This window comes from Rhinichthys klamathensis, unplaced genomic scaffold, assembly GCF_029890125.1.
Source record: "Rhinichthys klamathensis goyatoka isolate OS25496 unplaced genomic scaffold, OSU_Roscu_1.1 h1tg000014l_1, whole genome shotgun sequence".
In the NCBI taxonomy this organism is placed as follows: Eukaryota; Metazoa; Chordata; class Actinopteri; order Cypriniformes; family Leuciscidae; genus Rhinichthys; species Rhinichthys klamathensis.
The window spans coordinates 2,660,001-2,684,417 of record NW_026606566.1 but is presented as its reverse complement, the minus strand read 5'-3'; the positions used below and the strand labels follow the sequence as shown (position 1 = coordinate 2,684,417).

The 24,417-nt window shown below is 38.6% G+C and overlaps 3 protein-coding genes across 3 annotated transcripts in view; 1 reads left to right on the top strand and 2 right to left on the bottom strand.

The window, feature by feature from the left end:
• Nucleotides 1-2,079: 2,079 nt before the first annotated feature.
• Nucleotides 2,080-3,782, bottom strand: LOC130104621 (alpha-(1,3)-fucosyltransferase 4-like). The gene has a single exon (XM_056271256.1). The coding sequence runs from the start codon at nucleotides 3,344-3,346 to the stop codon at nucleotides 2,207-2,209; it is 1,140 nt and encodes a 379-aa protein (XP_056127231.1). The 5' UTR covers nucleotides 3,347-3,782; the 3' UTR covers nucleotides 2,080-2,206.
• Nucleotides 3,783-4,488: 706 nt separating this feature from the next.
• Nucleotides 4,489-17,216, bottom strand: ankrd49 (ankyrin repeat domain 49). Its single transcript, XM_056271087.1, has 2 exons — nucleotides 16,962-17,216; nucleotides 4,489-5,014 (listed from the first exon to the last, which is right to left on the bottom strand). The coding sequence occupies exons 1-2, from the start codon at nucleotides 17,172-17,174 to the stop codon at nucleotides 4,562-4,564; spliced, it is 666 nt and encodes a 221-aa protein (XP_056127062.1). The 5' UTR covers nucleotides 17,175-17,216; the 3' UTR covers nucleotides 4,489-4,561.
• A 1,417-nt stretch (nucleotides 17,217-18,633) lies between these two features.
• Nucleotides 18,634-24,417, top strand: part of mre11a (MRE11 homolog A, double strand break repair nuclease) — an 86,185-nt gene continuing 80,401 nt past the window's right edge. Inside the window, exons 1-3 of the mRNA XM_056271074.1 lie at nucleotides 18,634-18,680; nucleotides 19,031-19,163; nucleotides 22,038-22,198. Of these exons, the coding sequence (XP_056127049.1) occupies nucleotides 18,658-18,680; nucleotides 19,031-19,163; nucleotides 22,038-22,198 (317 nt within the window). The 5' untranslated portion in view covers nucleotides 18,634-18,657. The remainder of the gene's footprint in view (nucleotides 18,681-19,030; nucleotides 19,164-22,037; nucleotides 22,199-24,417) is intronic.

Below are 24,417 nucleotides of genomic sequence, written 5' to 3'. Positions count from 1 at the left end.
GGCCATTTGATAATAGAATATCAAAATCGACTGCTGGCGGTAGATCCTTTTCCTATTTAGCACCTAAATTCTGGAAATCCACTGTGAGGTGGATGGATTATCTCGGCAAAGGAGAAGTGCTCACTAACACAGATTTAGACAATTTTGTAAACAATATTTGAGAGAAATAATGCCTTTTGTGTACATAGAAAAAGTCTTAGATCTTTGAGTTCAGCTCATGAAAAATGGGGGCAAAAACAAAATTGTCATGTTTATAATTTTGTTCAGTGTAGAAGTAACAGTCTTTACTAGTGTGGTGTTGGAAATCTCAGAAGCGACGACCAGGAGACTTGGATGTATCTTCAACAGGATTTTTTATTGAGAACGTTCTGTGTCGTGCTACAGTCATCAAGTCCGTCTAAGGCACCCAAACATTGTATTTTATAGGCATTCAGTGTGCAGTCCTTGTCCTTATTGGCCTTTCAGCCAGAGGTGAAACAGAGGTGAGAAAATAGACCCCCAATTGTCATATCAAAGAGACCTTATTTACATAAAATGGCCTAAAGCCTTGTGAGCACCAGCATGCCTGGATTCTGTAGAAGGACCACCTCACTAGAACTAAAAGATTTACACACAGTTTGACTCTCTGTAGGAAGATCAAAGACTGACAAAAACCCCTCTCTGGCATCATGTTCATATTGAATGCCCATATTTCACCTTAGATTTTCAAGTGATGTTATTTAAGGATGTAGGATCAGCAGATCTTAATATTATTAAATTTGTAATCCCACAGTGGAGAGAGCAAAGGGTGAGTGTATAAGATGGGCACAAGAATAGGTTAATTATGAGATTGTATTCAAGATTGTTAAATGAATGAACAAACATACACTCACCGGCCACTTTATTAGGTACACCTGTCCAACTGCTCGTTAACACTTAATTTCTAAGCAGCCAATCACATGGCGGCAACTCAGTGCATTTAGGCATGTAGACATGGTCAAGACAATCTCCTGCAGTTCAAACCGAGCATCAGTATGGGGAAGAAAGGTGATTTGAGTGACTTTGAACGTGGCATGATTGTTGGTGCCAGAAGGGCTGGTCTGAGTATTTCAGAAACTGCTAATCTACTGGGATTTTCACGCACAACCATCTCTAGGGTTTACAGAGAATGGTCCGAAAAAGAAAAAACATCCAGTGAGCGGCAGTTCTGTGGGCGGAAATACCTTGTTGATGCCAGAGGTCAGAGGAGAATGGCCAGACTGGTTCGAGCTGATAGAAGGGCAACAGTGACTGAAATAACCACTCGTTACAACCGAGGTATGCAGCAAAGCATTTGTGAAGCCACAACACGCACAACCTTGAGGCGGATGGGCTACAACAGCAGAAGACTCCACCGGGTACCACTCATCTCCACTACAAATAGGAAAAAGAGGCTACAATTTGCAAGAGCTCACCAAAATTGAACAGTTGAAGACTGGAAAAATGTTGCCTGGTCTGATGAGTCTCGATTTCTGTTGAGACATTCAGATGTTAGAGTCAGAATTTGGCGTAAACAGAATGAGAACATGGAACCATCATACCTTGTTACCACTGTGCAGGCTGGTGGTGGTGGTGTAATGGTGTGGGGGATGTTTTCCTGGCACACTTTAGGCCCCTTAGTGCCAATTGGGCATCGTTTAAATGCCACGGCCTACCTGAGCATTGTTTCTGACCATGTCCATCCCTTTATGGCCACCATGTACCCATCCTCTGATGGCTACTTCCACCATGTCACAAAGCTCTAATCATTTCAAATTGGTTTCTTGAACATGACAATGAGTTCACTGTACTAAAATGGCCTCCACAGTCACCAGATCTCAACCCAATAGAGCATCTTTGGGATGTGGTGGAACGGGAGATTCGCATCATGGATGTGCAGCCAACAAATCTGCGGCAACTGTGTGATGCCATCATGTCAATATGGACCAAACTCCCTGAGGAATGCTTCCAGCACCTTGTTGAATCTATGCCACGAAGAATTGAGGCAGTTCTGAAGGCAAAAGGGGGTCCAACCCATTACTAGCATGGGGTACCTAATAAAGTGGCCGGTGAGTGTACACAATCCATAATAACAGAAAAATTACAATTCCCAAACCTGCAACATATGCAAGACATTGTGACACTGGTAGAGGTAAAAGTGAAAGAGTAGATGTCTGTTATACTGACACACACACACACACAGGGAACATCAAGACTCGAACCAAAGAGCAATATCAGACACTGATTTGTACTGGCGCCTGCTGGCTTGGACAGCTCTACAGGCCATACAGTAATGCTCCGCCCAGAATGACGTCACATGCACACTGTAGTGACGCGTCCAGTTCAGGTAACGCTGATAGAGGGAGTGGTTTCGGTCCAGGTGTTTCAGGTACGCGGCAAGAGCCCGCGGGCCCCTGAAATCTTGAACGTGTATGAAGGCATCAGCGGGAAGAAAAAGTTCATAATTCTCCCGTGGCGGTCCCAAAACCACTGGCACTGCCCCTGATAAGAGAGCGTTTCTCCACAGTTTCTCCGTGATGTAATCTGTGTGCAAAGAGTTCTCGAATGCCAGGTAGAATTTATACCGGGATACGGTGCGCACTACGCTATCAGATATCAAATCACGCGCATCACGTCCAAAAACATCCACATGTACATATCGCCGGAGATTCCGATAAAATCGCACCCTTTCGTGATGCTCATTCCAGTTGCTAACTATCCACGCGACGATTCCACGCCTGTGCCGCGCACTCACCTGTGGAGTCTCTCTTTCTCCCCTCCGGGGCTGCAGGTACCCATACGGCAGAAACACGTCTGCGCCTCGACGGTATGACATGGTAAGGTTAAACACCCCATCTAGACCAATCAAAGAGCCGGAGTGACTCGGAGATTCAAAGTTCATCCAGATCCACTTCTGGCGGGGAGGCCGCGGAGTGCTGGGGAGGCTCCATTTGCGCATCAGTTCGCGGTGGTGTATGATAACGGCATCAGCGCGGGTGTACGCTCTTCTATTCGTGGTTAGGGTACAATCCTGGATACCATAACGCTCAGCACAGTCGGGCAGGGGATCTAGGTTACCGAAGGGCCTCCACCAGATCAGGAGCGTCACATTGGATTTCTCGGCTCGCAACCCACCGTGCGTGGATGCGTCTAACCGCGACAGGTGGAAATACGTTAGACTTAAAACGAATATTCCTATCGCATACCACACAGCCAGAACGAAAACCCACCAGTATATCCTCGGAACTATAAACACAACGCGACATTGTTTCTGTCGGTACGCACTGCTCACCTTTGCACGTATATCTGAATGATTCGTCGTCTGTCCCCGTCTGGAGTGGGTGTCCATATAGTATAGCCTATATAAGTGACACTATTGTCCTTCATCCGTTCAGCACAATTGACTCCTCTGAACATCAGAGGTAAAATACGTTCTTCTATCAGTCCAACTTGTCTATCTGGTTTAGCTTTGAATGTTGAATTGTTTTTCTTGTATTGTATAGGATCCAGGAAAGCTCGTTATGAAGCTGAAAGTGCAGAGTGAGTTTGCAACGTCCTTATGGAGAGTGAGTGTGTGTGTACTTTACTCTGATTTAGTCTTTACTGTTAGATTACAGGTGCTCGACGTGGCAGCAGGGTCAAAACCGGGTCACATCTCAAAGGGGTCTTTGTCTGCATCCATGGAGCCACGAGTTTAGCTTGAAAGCAAAACAAATCCACCTACTTCAACATCTCTCTTCACTATAGGAATTAAAAATATATATATGAATGCATAGCTGTGACTGTCCACCCATTTTTGTATATTTTAATGTATTTATTCCAGTGTATATTCTTCTGATTTTTTGTAGGTTTGCATTTATTGTTGTAAAACATGGTCAACTTGTGCTATTTCTAATAAGTTTGACATTGTATTAAAACAACAATTGTATACTGTTTCATTGTAAAAAAAAAAAAAATGCCACTAAATTTGTGGATAAGAGAGCAAAATAGGTTGGTGAACTGTAACAGGACTCAGGATCTCACACACCTTAAAGGCAAACACACACTTCACTTTCTCAGTCGTAAAAGCTTTTGTGGGTGTTTGCCTAAAGATTCCAGAGGACATGAGGATATTCTTTGACAGACTACACAGAATATTTGTACTTTAAAATTTCATTTATCACGTTGCAAGACAAATAAAATGAATGGTAAAAGTAATTAAAATGGTGACCAATTACAGTGCCTAAATTACATGCAGTACATCCACATATACATGAAATGATTTAAGTTAAAAAATGATATGCATTGAAAGTATTTTGAAGACAGTAGTTGAGATAACTTGTGTACATACACAATGTTTGGTTGACGTGGTTTAAAAACGTTCAATGATTATAATTACACTGTTGTGAACATCTTATTACCTGCATGCTGATGCATTACAATCATGGGTCTTTTTAAATGTCAAACAACTCTATTTTCCATAGAAAATTATTACATAGCAACACCAACAATTCATGACACATATTTATGTCAGAAATTAAACACTTGCGCACATGTCTGTCAATATATGTAGTGCACATATGTGTCAATATATGTTATTACAGGGCTCTGCCATCTCAAACAGTCTGTGATGTTCACTTGTGCGATGTGCGATGTCATACGCGGTCTCTCCGGCACTGTTTTTCAGTCCTGCCTGTAGGGTGCGTTGTGAAAGCAACAGCTCAATCGTCTTTCCAGCAGCAGCATTTCCCGCCACCAGTTGTAGTGGTGTGAGTCGGCCCCTTGTCATGGCATTGACCTCTGCCCCCCATTGCAAAAGACAAGAAGCTACAGCAGCGTGACCCCAGCGACAGGCACTGTGTAGCGGCATCCAATCATCGGCCGTTCTCGCATGAAGATTCGCTCCAGCACTCAAAAGAGCACAGACCACGGACTCATGGCCACCATAGGCAGCACGGTGTAGAGGGGTGTAACCATCACTGTCATGACAATTAGCGAGTGTTGGGTCCAATGTGAGGAGACGTTCTACTGTTGCTAACTGCGAAAGAAAGAAAGAAAGAAAGAAAGAAAGAAAGAAAGAAAGAAAGAAAGAAAGAAAGAAAGAAAGAAAGAAAGAAAGAAAGAAAGAAAGAAAGAAAGAAAGAAAGAAAGAAGGAAAAATGCATCAATACTTCATTTCATCTGTCAACGAGCAACTGCCAAGTTTTCAGGTAACCAATACAAGCAACCAATACAACTATATTTTATTAAGTTTACATTAAAATACAATTTATTATTATTTTTTAGATAGTATATGTATATACTAGTATATGTGCTTTTAACCCCCCCTCCACCTCATATACAGGGTTTTTATATTACTTACACATACAGTATAATTACCAGTTCTTTAGATGAGAGCATTTTCACTATTCTATGTACAGCAAATTCTGTCGCACATCTTGTACACCCTCAAACTCGTAATTGTCAAACTAATTTGTAGCCAAGAACATTTAATATTTTTGCAGAACTGAGAGACGACTGCCTAGAGGAGGGAGAGAAAGTCTGTTGCCAGAAGACTAAGAAACTGCTCTAGTACGGCAAATATGGTCATTATCATTGCTGCAATGCAATTATGCCAAGGATGCTGATTTTTTTTCTGTACAGTAATTGACAGTATACTGTATTGTATTGCAATTACAAGTTCATGTTTAATTCTTTGGTATTTCAACTTTTATTTTCTAATGCTTTTCATCTACTGCAAGATCTCTTTACAGTAGTGTAATAAAAATAAACTTTTCTTAAAGCTTATTGTTGAATTTCACTGCATCTACACCCCTCTATTTATGTTGTACTGTAATAGACATTGAGCAATAAAATGATTCCTGGTGGTTTTTGTAACAGTGTTTTGAATTGATCTCACTAGTGTTTAACACTATGTTGTGTGTGTGTGTGTGTGTGTGTGTGTGTGTGTGTGTGTGTGTGTGTGTGTGTGTGTGTGTGTGTGTGTGTGTGTGTGTGTGTGTGTGTGTGTGTGTGTGTGTGTGTTTTTGAGGGAAAAATTAGTTGAAGATTGAATGGTTTTGAGTGGAGAGCTTAATTTTGACCTGAAAATAGGAAGTATGGGGATTTGTGTTTAGAGTTATGAGAAAAGAAGGCATAATTTCAAGAAAAGTGTTTAAGCAATCGAGAAAAAGGATTTTTGTGCGGTGATTGCAACGGAGAGATCTTATAAGGGGATACCGACCTCTGCCACTCCACAATTGGAGCAAGCACAACCGTCAACGTGGATCACGTGTACCTCATAAAACAATCACACTATTGCCTTGATGTCAATGAGTTGTACAACAGTAAATCAAGGTTTGCAGATACAACAGAAATGAACAAGAAGGGCCGTAAATAAAATACTGCCTGTCGCAAAATTGTCTGTGACTTCTCTTATAGAACAAAATTTCATTGCTAACTCTAAATGCCTTTTTTTTCAGCTTTAAATTAGACTTTAGAAGAACAAATGTTTCAATGGGCCTATGTACACTTGGCCATTCATGCGTTTTAAATGATGTGATAGCCATCCGTTAGTATAACTGTTCAACATAACTGTGTCTCTGCAAAACTAATATAAATCTAATCTTCAATTCCCACGCTATATGCAAATTTAACAAAGTTCACTTCAAAGAAAGCAAGATATGAGATTCATTTTTTTTATCATTCATCAGACAATTTCAAGATCAAAGACCGCAATTGGAGATTGCATCATCACTGGGAAGATCATTTAGTGTCACTACTAATGAAGATGACTGTGCCTGACCCTGACTTGATGCATTGATTGACAGGGCGGATTGCATTTTCAATTCCACAAAATGTAAAAATGTAATCGCAAGTGTCTTAACTGTGAGTGTAAATGCAATTAATCATGCAAAACGTAGATCATTTTGCTACAATTTTTGCTTGAACAATGCATGTTAAACATATCTAATCATTTCTGTAATACATTTTCATTTTACTCCTGTACCTTAAACATTTTTATATATTGGATTAAAGAGTAGAAAAATATATAGGCATTATTCATTAAATCATTTGTATCATTGTAGTATGTATGACTGAGCACAAGACATTCTTTCTCACTTGCACATACAGACACAGACACAAGACAAAAGACACAGACACAGACAGACACAGACACACACAATCCCTGCGTGCCAAACTAAAATTATGCCTTCAGAGGGCACTGAAGTGTTTAATCATTATTAACATATATTTTTTAATAAAAATAACTCTATAAATGAGTTCCAAATGACACTTATTTTTGAGGCCCACACTTTTCGGCACTCCGAAGCTCTAACAATGGATGGTTAGGAGCAGAGGCGGAGCCAGACATAGTAGACATTCGGAACTTAGCCCAAATATAGTTTGTCCAAGGGCTTTTTAATACAGCGTAACAGCTTTACTGACTTAAAAGGAACTTAAAGGTGTAAAGTTCATAAAATGTTGGTGTAAAGTTCATAAAATGATCAGTGTTTCCCACAGGATTTTGTAACGCTATGTTGGGTAGACATTTGTCCCTGTAGGGTGGTCCGAAAATGTTGTACATTTTAAGGTTAAATGCATCAATCTGGTGCAATTTGAGAGCTCAAAATTAAGAGTTCCAACCCATGTACAGTGTGCAAATGGAACAAAGGAAAAGCATTGACTTGTACCTGGACATTAAAGAGGGCTCAAACATCTTTTAGTTGTGATTTTGAGTCTCAGTCTACATTACATTGACACTGGTGTTTTAGGATGCCAAACAATTATTACAATAATATAATAATGATTTATATAATTCTTCCTATGACAGTTATATCCATATAGCCCATTGTAAAACAAATGCACTGTAAAATAAATTAAAATTAATATTTCATAAATATATTTTACTTTACACTACAGTATAGGGAAATTACAATACTTTTGTCCTAATTTAATTAAGGCACAAAGCCATATCACAGTTTCGATTTTAGTTCTTTGGCAAAATACAACATTAGAGGCCTTTATAGCGATAAGTTTTACATTTTCGGTTCATTCACAGTGGCGGCACAGGGTCATTAATGGGAAACACAGAATGAATGTTTAGCTGACAAATGTGCTAAAGTTGAGTATTATTTTATTCAGGGCTTGACATTAACACTCGCCAAACGCACTGTATTTCAGCAGTGGCGTGTAACGCAGTCACTCCTACTAGCCACTTTGGCGGGTTGAATTTTATATAATATACATTTTTCAATTGTAGTCTTTTAAAAAGGCATCTGAAATAATAAGTGCAATGTAGTGTTGTCAAAAATATAGATTTTTCGATGCTGAAATTATTTAAACTCTTCAGCAGGATATTAGCTGTGCGCTCTCTCTCATCTCTCTGACAGCGAGTGACACACAAACCCGCCTCTCCTCACTCACTCGTTTCATTTGCTCCAAATGAATATTGTTGGTGTTACAGGGCTTAAATTTCGGGATGGGATTGCGATATTGAGCATAATTTTACTCATTCCCACAGATTTTGTGCTCATAACCAAAGTGCGGCACATAAAGACAAGTATATTGGCTATACAGTTAAAATGTATTCAGACACCTTCAACATTTCTCACATTATCACAGTTTATTCTCTATAGTTTAGAAAATGGTAATAAAATATGACAAGAACTCAGAGTTATTGAATCAGTTTTGTCCGTCCTCTTTGTCCGACTCTCATAAATGAATTATGTTGAATATCTGTCAGCTGTTAAATTTAACTACACAATTAGATAATACCAATTTAGCTCAACCAATCACCAAGCAATGTTTGATTTTCTTCAGTTTAATTTTGTTCAGTCTGTGGTGTAAAAAGGTTGCATTAGCAATTAAAGAAAAACACTCCAGCAAAACATGGTCAGGTCAAAGTGTCTGAATACTTTTTGGTCCCAAATTTTTATACATTTTACTGGTAGTCACTGTATGAAGACTTTTTGGGTATAATATATCTCACACAGTTTACTTAATTTTGCTATACTCTCTTACATAAATTAACTATAGTGTCCTGCACCCACTAGTAAAAAAAAATATCAAAAATGATATCTGGTGTCTGAATGATTTTTGGTTTGACTGTATAAAACAGTATAATGGGTCATATAATCAGTATAATTATGAGATAATATTAAAAATATCTGTATGGCAGTTTTTCCCAATGGTATCGATGTCAAAATTGTGGCCAGTGAAAATGCAGAGTGGCTAGTAACTTTGAAAAACCACTAGCCACACTGACTGGTGAGCAAAAAAGTTATGTCAAGCCCTGAGTATATTATTTCTAATGTGTCAGGGGAATGTCCTTAAACACTAATCAAAGAAATATCATACCTTCTGTTCTCTTCTTTTTAAAGATGCGCTTGAACCATTCTCCTGGTAATTTTGAAAAAGCGCGAAAAATTACAAAAGCTTGCTTGAATCAGAGCTCTGGCGTACCTGTGCAAAGTGCGTTACAATATTGAGTTATTTGTAATTCGTTAATTATACAGAGAATTTTGAAATTTCATTTACATAATACACAACACTGTTAATCTAATGGGGATCGAGCAATGGAGCCCTGATGTTAGTACAGACAACTGGCTGTATTTAACCCTCATCCTTCCCTCGGGTCATTTTGACCCGAATTTCTTTTTGAAAAAATAAAAAATAAATAGTGTTTATCTGAGGGGTCCAAGACCCCATGACTTTTGTCACACTTCAACCACGAACACAAAAAAAAAATATGGATTTGAGGAGTGGTAAAAAAATAAAATAAAATAAAAGTAACAAATCCTTCCCTCACAGGTCAAATTGACCCCAATAAGAGTGAATGCGAGGAATGCTTCAGTACACATTGAAAAACCAAAAAAATGCTAAAAATTCTAACTAAAAATGCTAAACCTATGCCAAAAAAATATTTCATAATGTCTACATGTGTATCTGAATGCATACTGAAGAGAAACTGACTTTTCATATACACAGGTTTCCTGTCTACAAACATTACAGGGTGCGTGCGCATACCAGAGGCAGAAAGCCAGATTGCTGAGCTGCAACAACCTTAAGTATTGAAGCTTTCCTTATTGTTTGTATTTTTTGTATATAACTGCTGACTCAATAAAACGTGATTTTAGTTGTATCTGTTTGTCTGTCTTTAATTTTGCAGTGTTACTGTGATATATGTATGAATTATCATGTTAGGCTAGTAATGTAATAGCCAATGTTAGCAGTGCAGCGATCTACTGGACAGCCCGGATTTGCCTTTATATAAGTTACGTTATGCTTGTTTACATTACAGACACCCCCGCTATGCTACTAGCCTACTACACGAAACACGTCTTTCTTCTGCCTCCCGGTTGCGTGCGCAAGCAGTGATGACGTTGCAGAGAAATCCATGTATAGCTTCAGATACATTTCATATAGCTCAGTGGTTCTCAACCTCTCCTGCAGGGACCCCCTGACAGGCCATATTTTTGTTTAAACCCTGAAATCAGGTGTGCCATTTCAGGGTTAAAACAAAAACATGTCCTGTTGGGGGTCCCTGCAGGAGAAGGTTGAGAACCACTGATAGCTCATTTGCTCCAAATAGTGCTATAAGGTCATCTAGTGGATAGTCATGAAATAGCATATTTAGGTGTTCAAGCACGAAGTGCTGAAAACCTATTGTAATTGCTATTTGGAAAAAAACAACAACCTAAAACGCATCGTGCAGCCCAAACCGTAAGGCCTAGAGACTTGAAACCTGGCCAGGTGCTAGGGCCTCAGTTTGGGGAGAACCTATCAGAGTATGACCCCGATTGGCCCATAGGTGGCGCTACAGCAACCAAAAGTACTAAATTGCTCATAACTCCTAGACCGTTTGACTTGGAATCAAGCTTTTTGCACCACTGTGTTCCTTGGCTCAAGACGGACAAGGTGTATATCTCGGATTCTTGATTTGAGCAAAAAAAAATTGTTATGGCCAATTTTGTCCAAAACCTACTTTTGCGAACTTGCGAACTTGATCGGAACCAGACCAGTCTAGGACAATTCTATGGACTCTCTAGATCAGGGGTGGGGAACGTCCGGCCCCCGGGCCGTAACCGGCCCGCAAAACAGTTTGATGCGGCCCGCGAGTCAAATCCTCCCAAAAAAAAAAAAAAAGAACCTCAGAACCAAAAATCTCAGCCATTACTTTTCCTGTGACAGAAAACACAAAATAGGCAAAACGGCAAGCAGGGCGAGGCCAGTAGCGCGAGTCACCTGCGCACCGGTTTCAGTTTCTCACGGATGAGCTTCGGGGGCGCGCGCGCCGCACCGGTTTCAAGTTTCTCACCGCGCCCCGCACCGGTTTCAAGTTTCTCACTGATCAGCTTCGGGGCGCGTAAAAGGATCGGAACGAAGACAGCGGAGGACCAGGCATGGACTTTACTTTATGTGTGTGTGGTCGTCGTCCACGAGGAGCTACTGCTTTTACTTTCGTTTTGTCATTTGCGTATTAATGTATTAAAGTGGTTTAAACGTTTGCCGGTTCCAGGTTTTTGTTCCTTTATCCACCTCTAAATAGCTATAAATTAAGCTTATGTCGTTTTAGTTTCATATTGTTAATTATTAGTTTCATAGGTTGTTAAACCTAAGACGAACTCTTCATATTGCGCTGCATTACTGTCAGTGTTGTTGACTATTACTGACGGTAAGGTTGCGCTGTTGACGCTCGCGCAGCCTCTCGAGCAGAAATCTACACACATGAGCGCGCACACACACACTCAGTTAACAACATACTGCCTATAAAAAATCTAAATGTGGAGTTTTTATATTTTTAACATATGTTAAGCAACCTCAATTATTTTTCCTGAACACCATCACGATTGAAAATGTGACATTAATTTCCAACAACAGTTCAAAACAGTTAAAATTAAGTCACTTACATTTTGGATGCAATATTGGCTGTTTTTGTTCTGTTTCACCAGCGAAAATAGTTCCAAACAAAAATCACAGCAGAACCACGGGGCATCTCACAGGAACACTCACTGTTTTCATTACTGAATGATTCAGCGTTTTGAACGAATCGATTGAGTCAAAGATTCAATGACCCATTCATAAACATCTGTCTCAATCTTGAATGAATCAGCCGTTTGGACAAATCGTTTGAATCATGAATGAATCAATGACTCACTCATTAAGACGGTCGCCTGCCGCCACCACCTGGCGGTTTGTGTTATGTTTAAAAGTAGATCATTCTTTCTAATCGTTTCTAATTTGTAAATTTAAATCTATTTCATGACATTATTTTATGCAATTGTAATTTTTCAGTGTAAATGATTTAATTTGATCAGCCCTATAGTGTCTTATTATTCGAAATAATTTAATTTATTGATCAAATTTAGGAATTTAAAATGAAAGATGAAGCATACATTTAATAATATTAGGGGAGGGGATGCCCTTTAAAGGTGCAAATATTACAATATGCCGATTTAAATATCAAAGCTAATTGAACACTGATGAGAATATTGTTTCAGAATAAATTAACAAAAAAAAAAAAAAAAAAAATTCGGACGAGAAACTTTTTTGACAAGCGTATGAAAGGCTTAATGTCGAGCCCTGCCTATAGCAATGTCATCAGGATACACATACACCGGTAGGCAGTGGCCCACCTTACCGGGTGACCATGTCGTGGTCCACCAGAATTTATAGTTTACCCACCTCTTTTTTTACCAACCTCTGAATAAAACGTACGAGTCCCAGTCACGCCGAACCTCTCTTCTTCCTTCCAAACACTGAAGCTCATTACAATGGCCCTTAAAGAATGTTAAAAAATTGTAAATGGCCCTTGATAGGAAAAAGGTTCCCCACCCCTGCTCTAGATCAATAATTATCAAAAAAAAGTTGAACTTTGCCCTTTGGTTCACTGTAACAGGGTCGTTTAGAAAAGGGGGCGTGTCAAAATACACTCAAAAGCCTATAAATCATAAATAAAAACTCAGAACTTCACAAAAATTTATGAGCACATGTGTCATAACATGGTGAAGAAGCATGCAGAGTTTCATGGAGATCGGACCATAGGTGGCGCTATAACTGTCAAAAAGGTCCCCTATTATTAGGTGTTCAAGCACGAAGTGCTGAAAACCTATTGTAATTGCTATTTGAAAAACAACAACAACCTAAAACGCATCGTGCAGCCCAAACCGTAAGGCCTAGAGACTTGAAACCTGGCCAGGTGCTAGGGCCTCAGTTTGGGGAGAACCTATCAGAGTATGACCCCGATTGGCCCATAGGTGGCGCTACAGCAACCAAAAGTGCTAAATTGCTCATAACTCCTAGACCGTTTGACTTGGAATCAAGCTTTTTGCACCACTGTGTTCCTTGGCTCAAGACGGACAAGGTGTATATCTCGGATTCTTGATTTGAGCAAAAAAGAAATTGTTATGGCCAATTTTGTCCAAAACCTACTTTTGCGAACTAGTCCCTGGTTTTTTCCTTGATCGGAACCAGACCAGTCTAGGACAATTCTATGGACTCTCTAGATCAATAATTATAAAAAAAAAAGTTGAGCCATACTTTAAAACCATACATTTCCTATGGTAAATTGCCTGTATTGGCTGTAAATGGTCTTTTCCATCTATGATCGTATAATTTTCATATCTTAATGTTTAAAACCAGTGCAGTACAATTATCTGGACTCTCTAGATCAATAATTATCAGAAAAGGTATAATTACTTCATTTGGATGGCTATAATAGAGTGTAAATCGGATGGCTATAACAGCTATAACAGCTTGGATGGCTATAACAGCCAATAAGTGGTATTTTACTGCCCCCTGCTGTCATTTCATCATACTACTCTCTAATATTTTTATATATAATTGATATTTAGACTTTATTAAATCATTATTTTAACATTTACAATCACATTTTGTCAAAATTCATCTATTGCTCTGTACTCTCTAGAACAATAATTATAGGAAAATGTATAACTTCTTCATTTGGATGACTATAATAGGGTCACTTCAATATGTAGCCTTGAGCGAAAGCCAATATCTTTTCAATAAATGCTCATAGCTTCTTAAAAAAAGGTCAAGAACAGCTATAACAGCTTGAAAAAGGCTAACAGCCAATAAGTGGTATTTTACTGCCCCCTGCTGTTTAAAAAAAGTCATTTTGTCACACTACTCAACTATAATTAATATTTAGACTTTATAAATTCACTATTTTAACATTTACAATAACATTTAGTCAAAAATCGTCTATTGAAGTGACAATTGAGTCACATTGGCTCCTGAAGTTCCAAATGTCTCTATCTACATCAGAATGAGCGTGTGTAGATTAAATTATATTAAAAACATGGCCTATTGTATAAGTAGGCTGTAATAGCACTGTTGTCCACTAAATGGAGCAGCAGCATTAGAAATTTTTTATCTTTTTTATCAGCTTTCAGCATTGGCTAACAAACAAATGCTTAAAGCATTTTCTTTAATTAGTTTTATATTATTACATTGCAAAGAAATATGTGAAATGCTCATATACCATTAAAACAGATTTTCACAATAACATATCCCAAAAATGTGTGTGTGTGTGTGTGTGTGTGTGTAAGCATGCATTATGGAGTTAACATGAAAAAAATGGTTTGCTTCAGTGGAGAATACTGGAGAAACAAAGTAGTTGAAAATGAAAGTGAGCCAATAAGTGGTCTTCTACTGCCCTCTGCTGGCCACTCTTCTTATTAATAGTCTTTTCACATGTGCTTTTGCATTCATATGTATATAGACACTAAAAAATCACTTATATAACAATTACTATTATAACAAATTCATATTTTGTCAGAGTTTATCACTTCAATTGTTCTTATGCTTCACATAATTGCTATCAACGTGGTAAATCTTGGTAAATAACGCCAGAAACATGGTAAATCATAGTAAAAAAGGTAAATCATGCTAGAATCCTGGTAAATTATTCTAGAATGTGCTATATCATGGTAAATCATCATCTAACATGGTATATCGAGGTAAACCATGGAAAATCATGTTAGATTCATGGTAAATCATACTGGAACATGGTAAATCATGAAAAATCACACTGAAATGTAGTATATCATGGTAAATCATGCTTGCTACATAAAACTTAATGTCTTTTAAAGCTTTTGTGCTTAACGGCCTTAAAGGCCTTAACTGCTTGAACACCGCTAAATGCTGCTTGCAGCTTTAATATATTATTATTTTTCCACAAGAGGTCGGCAAAGACACCCAATGCAAGATATTTTGAGCTGAATTAAAAGGTTTAGGCATGCGAGTTATTTTGAATTTTAGTTGAAAGAATGTGAGGAATGTGCTTAAATTACCAAATTACTATTTATTGATTATTTATTGATTAAATCTAGTAATTTAAATCGTAATCTTAAATTACTAAATTACTATTTATTGATTTATTTATTTATTATTTATTGATTAAATCCAAGGGGGTAATCCATCGACCGGAAGTTGAAGCCGGCCGGGTGCCGCCATGTTGTAGCAGAACTTCACTTGCGTTAGCATTTCCATTGACTCCCATTCATTTTGGCGTCACTTTGACAGCGAATAACTTTACATCTGAGGCGTTTAAAGACTCCATTTGTCCATTATTTATTTCTAAAGAAACACGACAATGTATAAAGGGCTCCATTACCTTCTATGTTACATTATGGCCCCGTAGAAACAGATTTAGTAAAAATAGGCTAACGATTGCGTCATAACCACTCGACTCTCTGTCGCGCTGTACAGAAATTACCGTACAGACAGGAGGAGAAGCTCGCAGGCAATCGGGGGGACGTCCCGTCAAGGGAGAAGCCCATAGATAATGAGTCCATAAAAGCAACGGAATACTTACTCCTGCTCACTCACGCCAAAGAACTCTTTGCTCAAGTTCCCCGTCTCTGCAAGATTAACGTTGGCAGTTTTCACGCACAGCTACTAGAAGATTTACATCTGTCAGACAGGTTGCTCACGTCATCAAGCTTAGTTTGAGTCGGTCTGAGTCTGCCCGTCAGGAACGGAAGTTCTCAAAAATCGCTAAAAGTGGGCTTCAACTGTCTCAACTGAGTTCCAATGAGATCGCTCTGTCCATTTCTTTTACTGTCTATGAATAAATCTAGTAATTTAAAGGTAAATAAAATAACTAAAATAACAAAAAAATGACATTAGAAAATTGAAAAAAATATGATCAAAATGAAATAAAATAAGCTTTATGGACAAAAAAAAAATCAAGTATAAATTTAGGGCTTCGGCTCATTGACCCTCGAGGGAAGGATGAAGGTTTAAGCAACACCAAGGAACTTTTCCTCTGCGGTCGCCCTACAGGTTGGAAGCGGAATTGTCCTCATTAGAACTACTGAAACGCGACCTGATCTGGCAAACTTACATAGCGTGGATATACCAGATAAAGGACCGCAAAGCGGTGGCATAAGTGCATTTCACCATGTCACGACTTGATGAACCACTGAAATGATTTTGAAACATTATTTGAAGGTAAAAAATCCTACTTAGTGTTGCTTTAATGCTAAAACAGCTTGCCATACAGGAAGTTTCTTCTCACAGATCATTTCCCTCTTAAACAGTTAAAGGCCTCCCAAGGTATATGAATGCAAGTGCAATACTCCCACTGTTTAGTGCAATATCTTTGTAAATTCATATTATTTACAATACTGTAAATGTGTTTTTTTCTGACTAAACCTATCTGTGTCTTTATACTTTTTTTATGTTTTATTCTTAAAATTGATTGTGTCTTCTTGTTGTATTTATAAGTGTGCACTGCAAGATTCAAAACCAAGGTAGATTCCCTGTTGGTACAAGCACACTTTAAATAAAGCTCTTTCCGACTTTGATTCTGAACTTGAGCGACTACACCCACCGTATGCAAAATGGATGTGAAGTGACATCACGATTCTCCCGATTTCTGATTCTCCATTTGATCTCTGATTGATTCTCCATTTCATGATCCCTTTAAATAAGAGATTCAGGATTGAAAACCACTGCTCGAGATAAAGGTCACTTACTCTATTCTTCTCAGCGGCCCATAATATCAGTTCAGTTGGAGTGTCTTGTAATTTAAGCTCCTGTTGCTGATACCATTCCTCAGTGTGGCAGGTTTCATCTTCATCATCATCTCCTTCCTCCTCGTCCACCCAGCCACTCTTTGTCCCCACTGGAATCATGTGGCCATGAGACTCCAGCAGGTCAAGCTGGTTAAAGCCTTCTGGAAACTCCATCACTGAGCGAGAGAGAAGTGAGATATGAGATGTGACACCCAAAAAGTAACATCATTTGGAATTGGACCCTTTTAAAGCATGGCAGAAAGAGAAGTAAACAGCCTGATTGACAAAAATGATCAAACAAACAAAACGTTTTTTATTAACTTAGTAAATATAGGGTTCCCAAGTTTATCAATAATTACAGACAAACATTTGGTGCTTATAAACATTGTTTAAATCGTTTAGATGTCCATTTCATGTTTATGATATTGCTAGAAAAATAATTAATTCGAATAAGGACTATAGACGTACATTGGTTTTCCATGATTTAACATCCGATACCATAATTGTATCATGGTGCTCTCAGTATGTACCTTCTTATTTAGTGGCTGGCTGACAAATCACTTTATATCAGCTTTATATCGATGTTACTCTCCCTTTAAACAATTTACTCTTATTTAAACTAGTAAACACTTGCTTTTCATTGAATGACATGCATTTTCCACAAAACTCACCGATGACCAGCTGTGTTCACGTTGAGCACACCATTATATTACCAAAATGACTGTGTTATTCTATAATCTTTGCTATTACTCACTTCTACTTCTTCTTCTTCTTCTTTTTATGGCGGTTGGTAAACCAGTTTAAGGTGCACTTCCGCCACCTACTGGGAAGGGAGTGTGAAGCCTCGATAAACGAAAGGAAAAAAATAAAGGAAATAAAAAGAAAAGGAAAAAAACGAAATCTTTCTAATAAACTCTGTATCTCTTAAATATTTTAGAAGAAAATCATACACCATTAACTGTTTCTGTGCATTCTGAAATGTATTATTAACTGTAATGACATTTATTTCCATATCTCTTAATTTTTCAACACGATGATTTCTTTCTCTAATGGTGCGGTCACACATATACAGAAAACGCGAATATTGCGTCTGGCGCGAGTGATTTCAATGTTAAATCAATGTAATACGCAGCTTGTTTTGACGCTGGGAAATATAGTTTTTTGTGCGGCCAATTCGCTTGCACCGACTGAATGTTTAAACTACATTTCCCAGGACACCCAGGAAAAAAGCTTCCCGCGAGTGTAAGTGTGTGACTTCTTCTTCCGCGGTGGGAGGAGAAGATTGCTTGCATGTGAACGATTGTCTTCTGAGGAGCTGTTGAATTCTTTTGATAGGTAAAGTTATTTTTCTTTTGCTTTGATTTGTTAATGAACAAATCCCATCTAAAACACTTAGCAGCAGCTTTGTTTAGTAAAGTTTTTATAATCAAATCTGTTCTGTCTGTAATCAATTCTGTGTGAACAACACGCATGTTTAGGAGCCGACTGTGGCATGCATAACGTTATATTATGGCATGCTCAGTTTGTAAACGTTCTCTGCATAAGCATATAGGTATAATAACTAAATCTGTAGATCAACATCATCAACATATTTAGATCTGTCTTTTGTTTCCCTACTTCATCATCATTTTCAGTGTGTCAGTGCAGTTCTCTCAGTATGACATCAGCTGGAAACACCATGTGAGTACATTTATTTGGTAGAAATTAATTTTTGTAAACTTTTGTTTAGTTATACCTAGAAAAATAACAACAGGGATCAACTGGTTGATTGACAAGTGATTGTGACACTTAAATTCATCTAGCTTTGTTCACATGATGGCTCAAAAGTAAATGAAAATGTCTGGAACCACATAAACTGTAGGTCTGATGATTGCCGATTAAGTTTTTATTCCTACAGCTCTAAATCTGTATAGTTTATTGTAGCTGTCATGACACTACAATTCATTTACAAGACCATTTTAATAGTTTTCTGTTTCAATGTTCCTCTTGAATGTTGTAATGTGGGGTTTTTTTGCGTTTTTTTTTTTTAGTGATGATGAGGACACATTCAAGATCCTCATTGCCACTGACATTCACCTAGGTTATCTGGAGAAGGATGCCATTAGAGGAAATGACACGTTTGTGACCTTTGACGAGATCATGAAACAAGCTGTGCAAAATGAGGTGGGAATTAAAGAATGGGTACATATATTGTTTGAGACTTGGAGGTGATTTTATATTAATTACATATGAAATTATTTCACAAACTTACAAAAATCACCCAACACCAATATTCAGAATCTAAAGCCTCTTTCACACAGAGCGTTGATGCCAGAAAATTGCCATAGAAGTGCTATATTGCCTTCTGTGTGAACACAAACATGTTCCAGCATTGATCCCAGAATGGGGACCTAGTAACATTGCTGGGATCAGTCCCGGAACGTGTCCCGTGTGAATTCATCCGCTATATTGCTAAATATCCGATTTTTCATAGCAACAGACAAATATACCAGGAAACCCGACTTGTCATGACTCCACTGCTTCAGAGCGGTTATAGTTAATGATATGCTAAAGATCGCCCGCATGTTGATCTGATTGGTTACAACAAGGTAGTTTGTGACGTCAGAAACACCAGCGATTTCAAACCGTGTTTTTGAGACTGTCTTTGGTTCACTGGACTTTTAAAAAGAAAATATTTATCAATGGTGTTGACATAAATTTACATATGGTTTGTCTTAAAGCATATTAAAAACACCACATAGACGTATAAACAACATTAAAAACTTGATTTCCACCACAGGGGGTCTTTAAAGTCTCTACTAACGAGTTGAATCAGGTGTGTTTGATTAGGGAGACAGTTAGGAGTACTCCAGGACCAGGGTTGGGTTGGTTAAATTCAAATTCAATAATTATTTTGGAATTTTAAAGCTGCAGTCCGCAGTTTTTCCTTTTCGTTGCCATCTCTGTTCGAAATCTGCAATTGCAGTTATTCGCGGAATTATCAACTTAACATGAGTTGTAGTTCGACACCCTCGACACAGCACATAACACAATGTTTGAGGAGAGTGTGCAGCTGTCAGTCACCGCGCCGGTGTGGATACTGGCATTCAGAATCACAGATTATTCTTTTTGGAAGTATGACCAACATAATAATTTTTACCGGAAAATGTCATCTGAACAAGTAAGTAACATCCACTTTTGTTCTGGTTCTGACATTGCAGTAAATCGCGCTGATTAAATCTAAAAATCGCTTATCATATCATGCAAAACCGTGCAAATTATACTTTGTTCTCAAATTGTTAATGTTAACAACGTCAGCATTGCGTGACTACATGTAATGTCCTTCCGATATTATCCTTGTTTTCGCATGGGTCCGGTTGTAGTCTCTTTTTTTCTGTAGCCAATCCGAAGTCCGAACGAAGTCTTTTGCATTTTACATTTGACAGACAATCTGTTGTCTTTGGTGATTGTCGTTTGAACCTTTCTAGATCCGCCATCAAATTGATAAGTTTAATTATATCAAGTGCTGTGAGAAAAGGCTATAAATCTCCACCTCCAACATCCTCACACGCAATATAGCCTACTAGCCGAGACTCCTTCTTTATGTGTACAGGTGTGTGTGTACAGATGTGACGTAATGACGCAAAGACATGCTCGAATCTCCCGCGGAAATCCACTAGTACCACTGGAATATAAAAACATTATTACAAACTTAAAGTAACAGCCGGTAACTTTTCAACCTTCATAATATACTTCCACGTCTCTTGTGATGGTACATCGACTTACAATAGGTTGAATGACACGTCTGCCATAGCCTGACGGGGTCTGTAGCGTTTTTAATCGTACTTTTAAACTTCGGGTTTCGGGTAGTAACCGGCGCACAAAGAGAACTACAAAATTCCACTGATTTACGGCATATACGTCACTTCCACCACCACCCCCGCTTCCTTAAAATCGGACGTGCGAGCCAAATGTTATAGTCATGGCTGAAGCAGCACAGAAAAACAAGAAAGCAAAGGTTTTATCGGAGCAAAGCAAAAAGAGAAAAAGAGAAAGTGATCGGGTTAAAGGCAGAACGAGGATCAACATTGGGCCAGCATTTTCTCGCTGGCGTGAGCTGAAGGAGGAGGAGGGGTGCCCGACCGATGCGGACTTGGCAAAAAAAAAAAAAAAATCAAATGAAAGCCTATGTCTAAACGGCGTGCACAAGTTTGGTAGGGGCTACATTCTTGCAAGTAAATATATAAGATGTACAAAATCATATTTAAGGATACCTAACATGTCTGTGATATTTGTTTATTTGTCTTGCCTCAAGCTATAATGCAAATCGATTTGTAAAATTTGCAGATTCATTTATGGTAGCTTGATATTATAATATTGACGATATATGGTTATTATCTACCACTCAAACATTGCATTGAAGTATCATATAGATTCAGTTACTAGGCTACTATAATGACGCTGGCTTGTAAACGTGATCATCGCGATCATTTGTCGTTAGAAAAAAAATAAAACCCATGAAATTATATTCATATGAGATGCTGAAATATATGCCACTGTACCTGGGATGAAGACATTTCACACAAGACGCAAGCAGAACACCTGCATGTGACCTCCTCCTACAGTGTTCAGGGCTATCATGGTTGTCAACAATTGCACGTGCATGTAGGATGACAGAGTTTACGACAGTAGTAGAGGTCTAGAGGACAATACTGTTTCCCAACTGTAGGGGGACCCCACCCTGAGAGCAAAAGTAACCTGGTGTTACTTTAATAAATACATTATTAATAAAGCTTTGCTACGGCAAGCAGAGAGTTTTGAACACTGGCTGGTTATGTATTTTCTCAAATATGTATTTTGGATCATTTTTAACCCAAAAAAAAGCTACGGACTGCAGCTTTAAAAAATGATTCTCAATTCTGATTCACGCACAACCCTGATTCATAGATGTCTCTCTGCACAGATGCATGGATCTGTATAATGTGCAGTATACACTCTATGCTTTTTCTCCTTCAACTGACATTTGTTTTTCATAGTGCTTCTCTCTTTTTCTCTCAGGTTGACTTTGTTTTGCTGGGTGGGGATCTGTTCCATGACAATAAGCCATCCCGCAAAACTATGCATAGCTGCATGGAGGTGATGAGGAAGTATTGCATGGGTGACCGGCCGATCGTCTTTGAAATCATCAGTGATCAGGCTGTCAATTTCAGCCACAGCAAGTAAGACTCAAGCTTTTTTGGTATCTTGGTTTAGAAACATTGCTTACTTAAGTCTTGACATGCAAGCCCATTCTTTTCACCTTATTATAGGCATAGTTCAACCAAAATGAAAATTGTCATTATTTACTCGCGCTCATGTCACGTGTATGTGTCATTGTTTTAGATGTGGACGTTAATGTGGGCTAGGTATGCTTTGGGGAGGGAAATATTACTGTCGACAGCCATAGTCAATATGAACTGTCGTTGGATGGTACTAACGACATAAAGCAAGTCCAAAATTTAATTTGGATTGAATTGGATTTGACAGACAAGGACATACAATAAGATAAGATATTTTAAGAATGTTTCAGCAATGAAAGTCAATCGAGTCAAGTTTCACACTCCAAACAGGAAGTTGTAAGTTATGCGTTGGAGAAACTATGGCTCAAGCACATTAAGCAGCACAAACAGCTTCGGCAGGGACGTGCACAGGGGGGTTGCTCAGGTTGCCCGGGCAACTGCCCATATGCCCTTCTCGACTCAGGTTGCCCTTCCGAGAAAAATAAAATAAAAAAAATCGTACAATGGATGCAGAATTTCACGCAGGCCTAGATAAAAATAAAAAAAATCGCAAAGCCTCATTCACTTCCATTCGGGCACCGAAAGTGAAAGTCATTAAGGGAAGGGCAAACTGTTTACGTGGCTGCAGCGCTGCTCGCGACCATAGACTGCACGCGACCGGCGCGTAAGGCCCCGCAAATTACTTAAAGGTATTGTAGGTAGGATTTTTTTTAAAAACTTTTTGCCAAATTTGTTTAAACTTTCTATATATATCAATGCATAATTAAAATGTAAGTACTCTGGAAAAGAGAGTATAAAAATCGAGTGTCTGTAGTCCTCTCAAGGCTGTAATAAACACAGCTACTTATCTCCATTCAATTCCACCCCCTCCATTCTGGGCTCCTTCCAAAACCACGCCCCCAAAACACATGAACACGCGATGCCGACAGCTCACAGCTGGAGGACGCGCTTACCAGCGCCGAGCGGAGAGGAGCGGTGCATGTAGTGACATCATGTCAGACTCACATGTAATAAAATACCTAACTTTATCATTATGAATATAAACAACTAACATGGCTGTTAGTACTCACTATCAAGCTAGCATATCGATACTGGTAAAGTTTAAAATATATTGAGTTTGATTCGTTAACGAGCTAGTAACATAAAGCAAAGCTAAAAACAGGTTGCATTGATACACGTTTTCCCATTACAATCAGTTACACTGTGATGAAGGTGAATTTCGTGTAAGATTCATAACATATACGCCGTGTTTTGCATGTAATTGTGTCTCTTACTAGTCTCTTACCCTCCTCGAGTCAAACGAGTGCGCGCATGTGGGCAGCGCATGTAGCAGCGGGGGTGTTGCCATGGTTGCGAGAGAGTGACAGTCGCCTAAGCCAATCCTTTGTTTCGTCCCGGAAGGAAATAAAGAGCTGTGTTTAGTGCAGATTAAACGGTCTAGAGTCACTCGATTTTTATACTCTTTTTATCAGAGTACTTACATTTTAATTATGCATTGATATATATAGAAAGTTTAAACAAATTTGGGAAAAAGTTTTTTAGACCAAAAACGACCTACCCTACCTTTAAGGCCCCGCCTCCATCTCGTGTCATAGCGCGTCAATTAATGTGTACAACATCCATGACAAAATGAAGCGAAACTATCCTTCTGGTCACGAAAAGAGGAAGAAGAAAAAAAACATGAGAGTGAATTGCGGGAACAACAATCAGGTAAACTTGTGTTCTCTCCTCTCCAAGTTTGATGTCAGCAAAGTTTGATGTTTTTCGGTCTTGCTAACCTAGCTGGGCAGGCAGTGCATCTCTTGCATCACTTTGTGCCTGACAAAAGTGAGAGTAAAATAAAATTATTTATTAGGGCCCAAGCCCAAAGGGCGAAGGCCCTATTGTTTTCCTTAGGATTATTTATTATTATTATTATTATTATTATTATTAGGGCCCAAGCCCAAAGGGCGAAGGCCCTATTGTTTTCCTTAGGATTATTTATTATTATTAGGGCCCAAGCCCAAAGGGCGAAGGCCCTATTGTTTTCCTTAGGATTATTTATTATTAGGGCCCAAGCCTTGAAAAGGCGAAGGCCCTATTGTTTTCCTTAGGATTATTATTATTATTATTATTATTATTTTATCGACTATTCGGGCACTTTTGGGGCTCTTAACGTG

What these genes read in the sequence shown, in the direction of transcription:
- LOC130104621 (XM_056271256.1), bottom strand. Translation starts at nt 3,346, where the DNA reads ATGGACACCCACTCCAGACGGGGACAGACGACGAATCATTCAGATATA.
- ankrd49 (XM_056271087.1), bottom strand. Translation starts at nt 17,174, where the DNA reads ATGGAGTTTCCAGAAGGCTTTAACCAGCTTGACCTGCTGGAGTCTCAT. An exon ending in GGGCCGCTGAGAAGAATAGA is followed by an intron (nt 5,015 to 16,961) that starts GTAAGTGACCTT and finishes TTTCTTTCGCAG; the next exon opens with TTAGCAACAGTAGAACGTCT.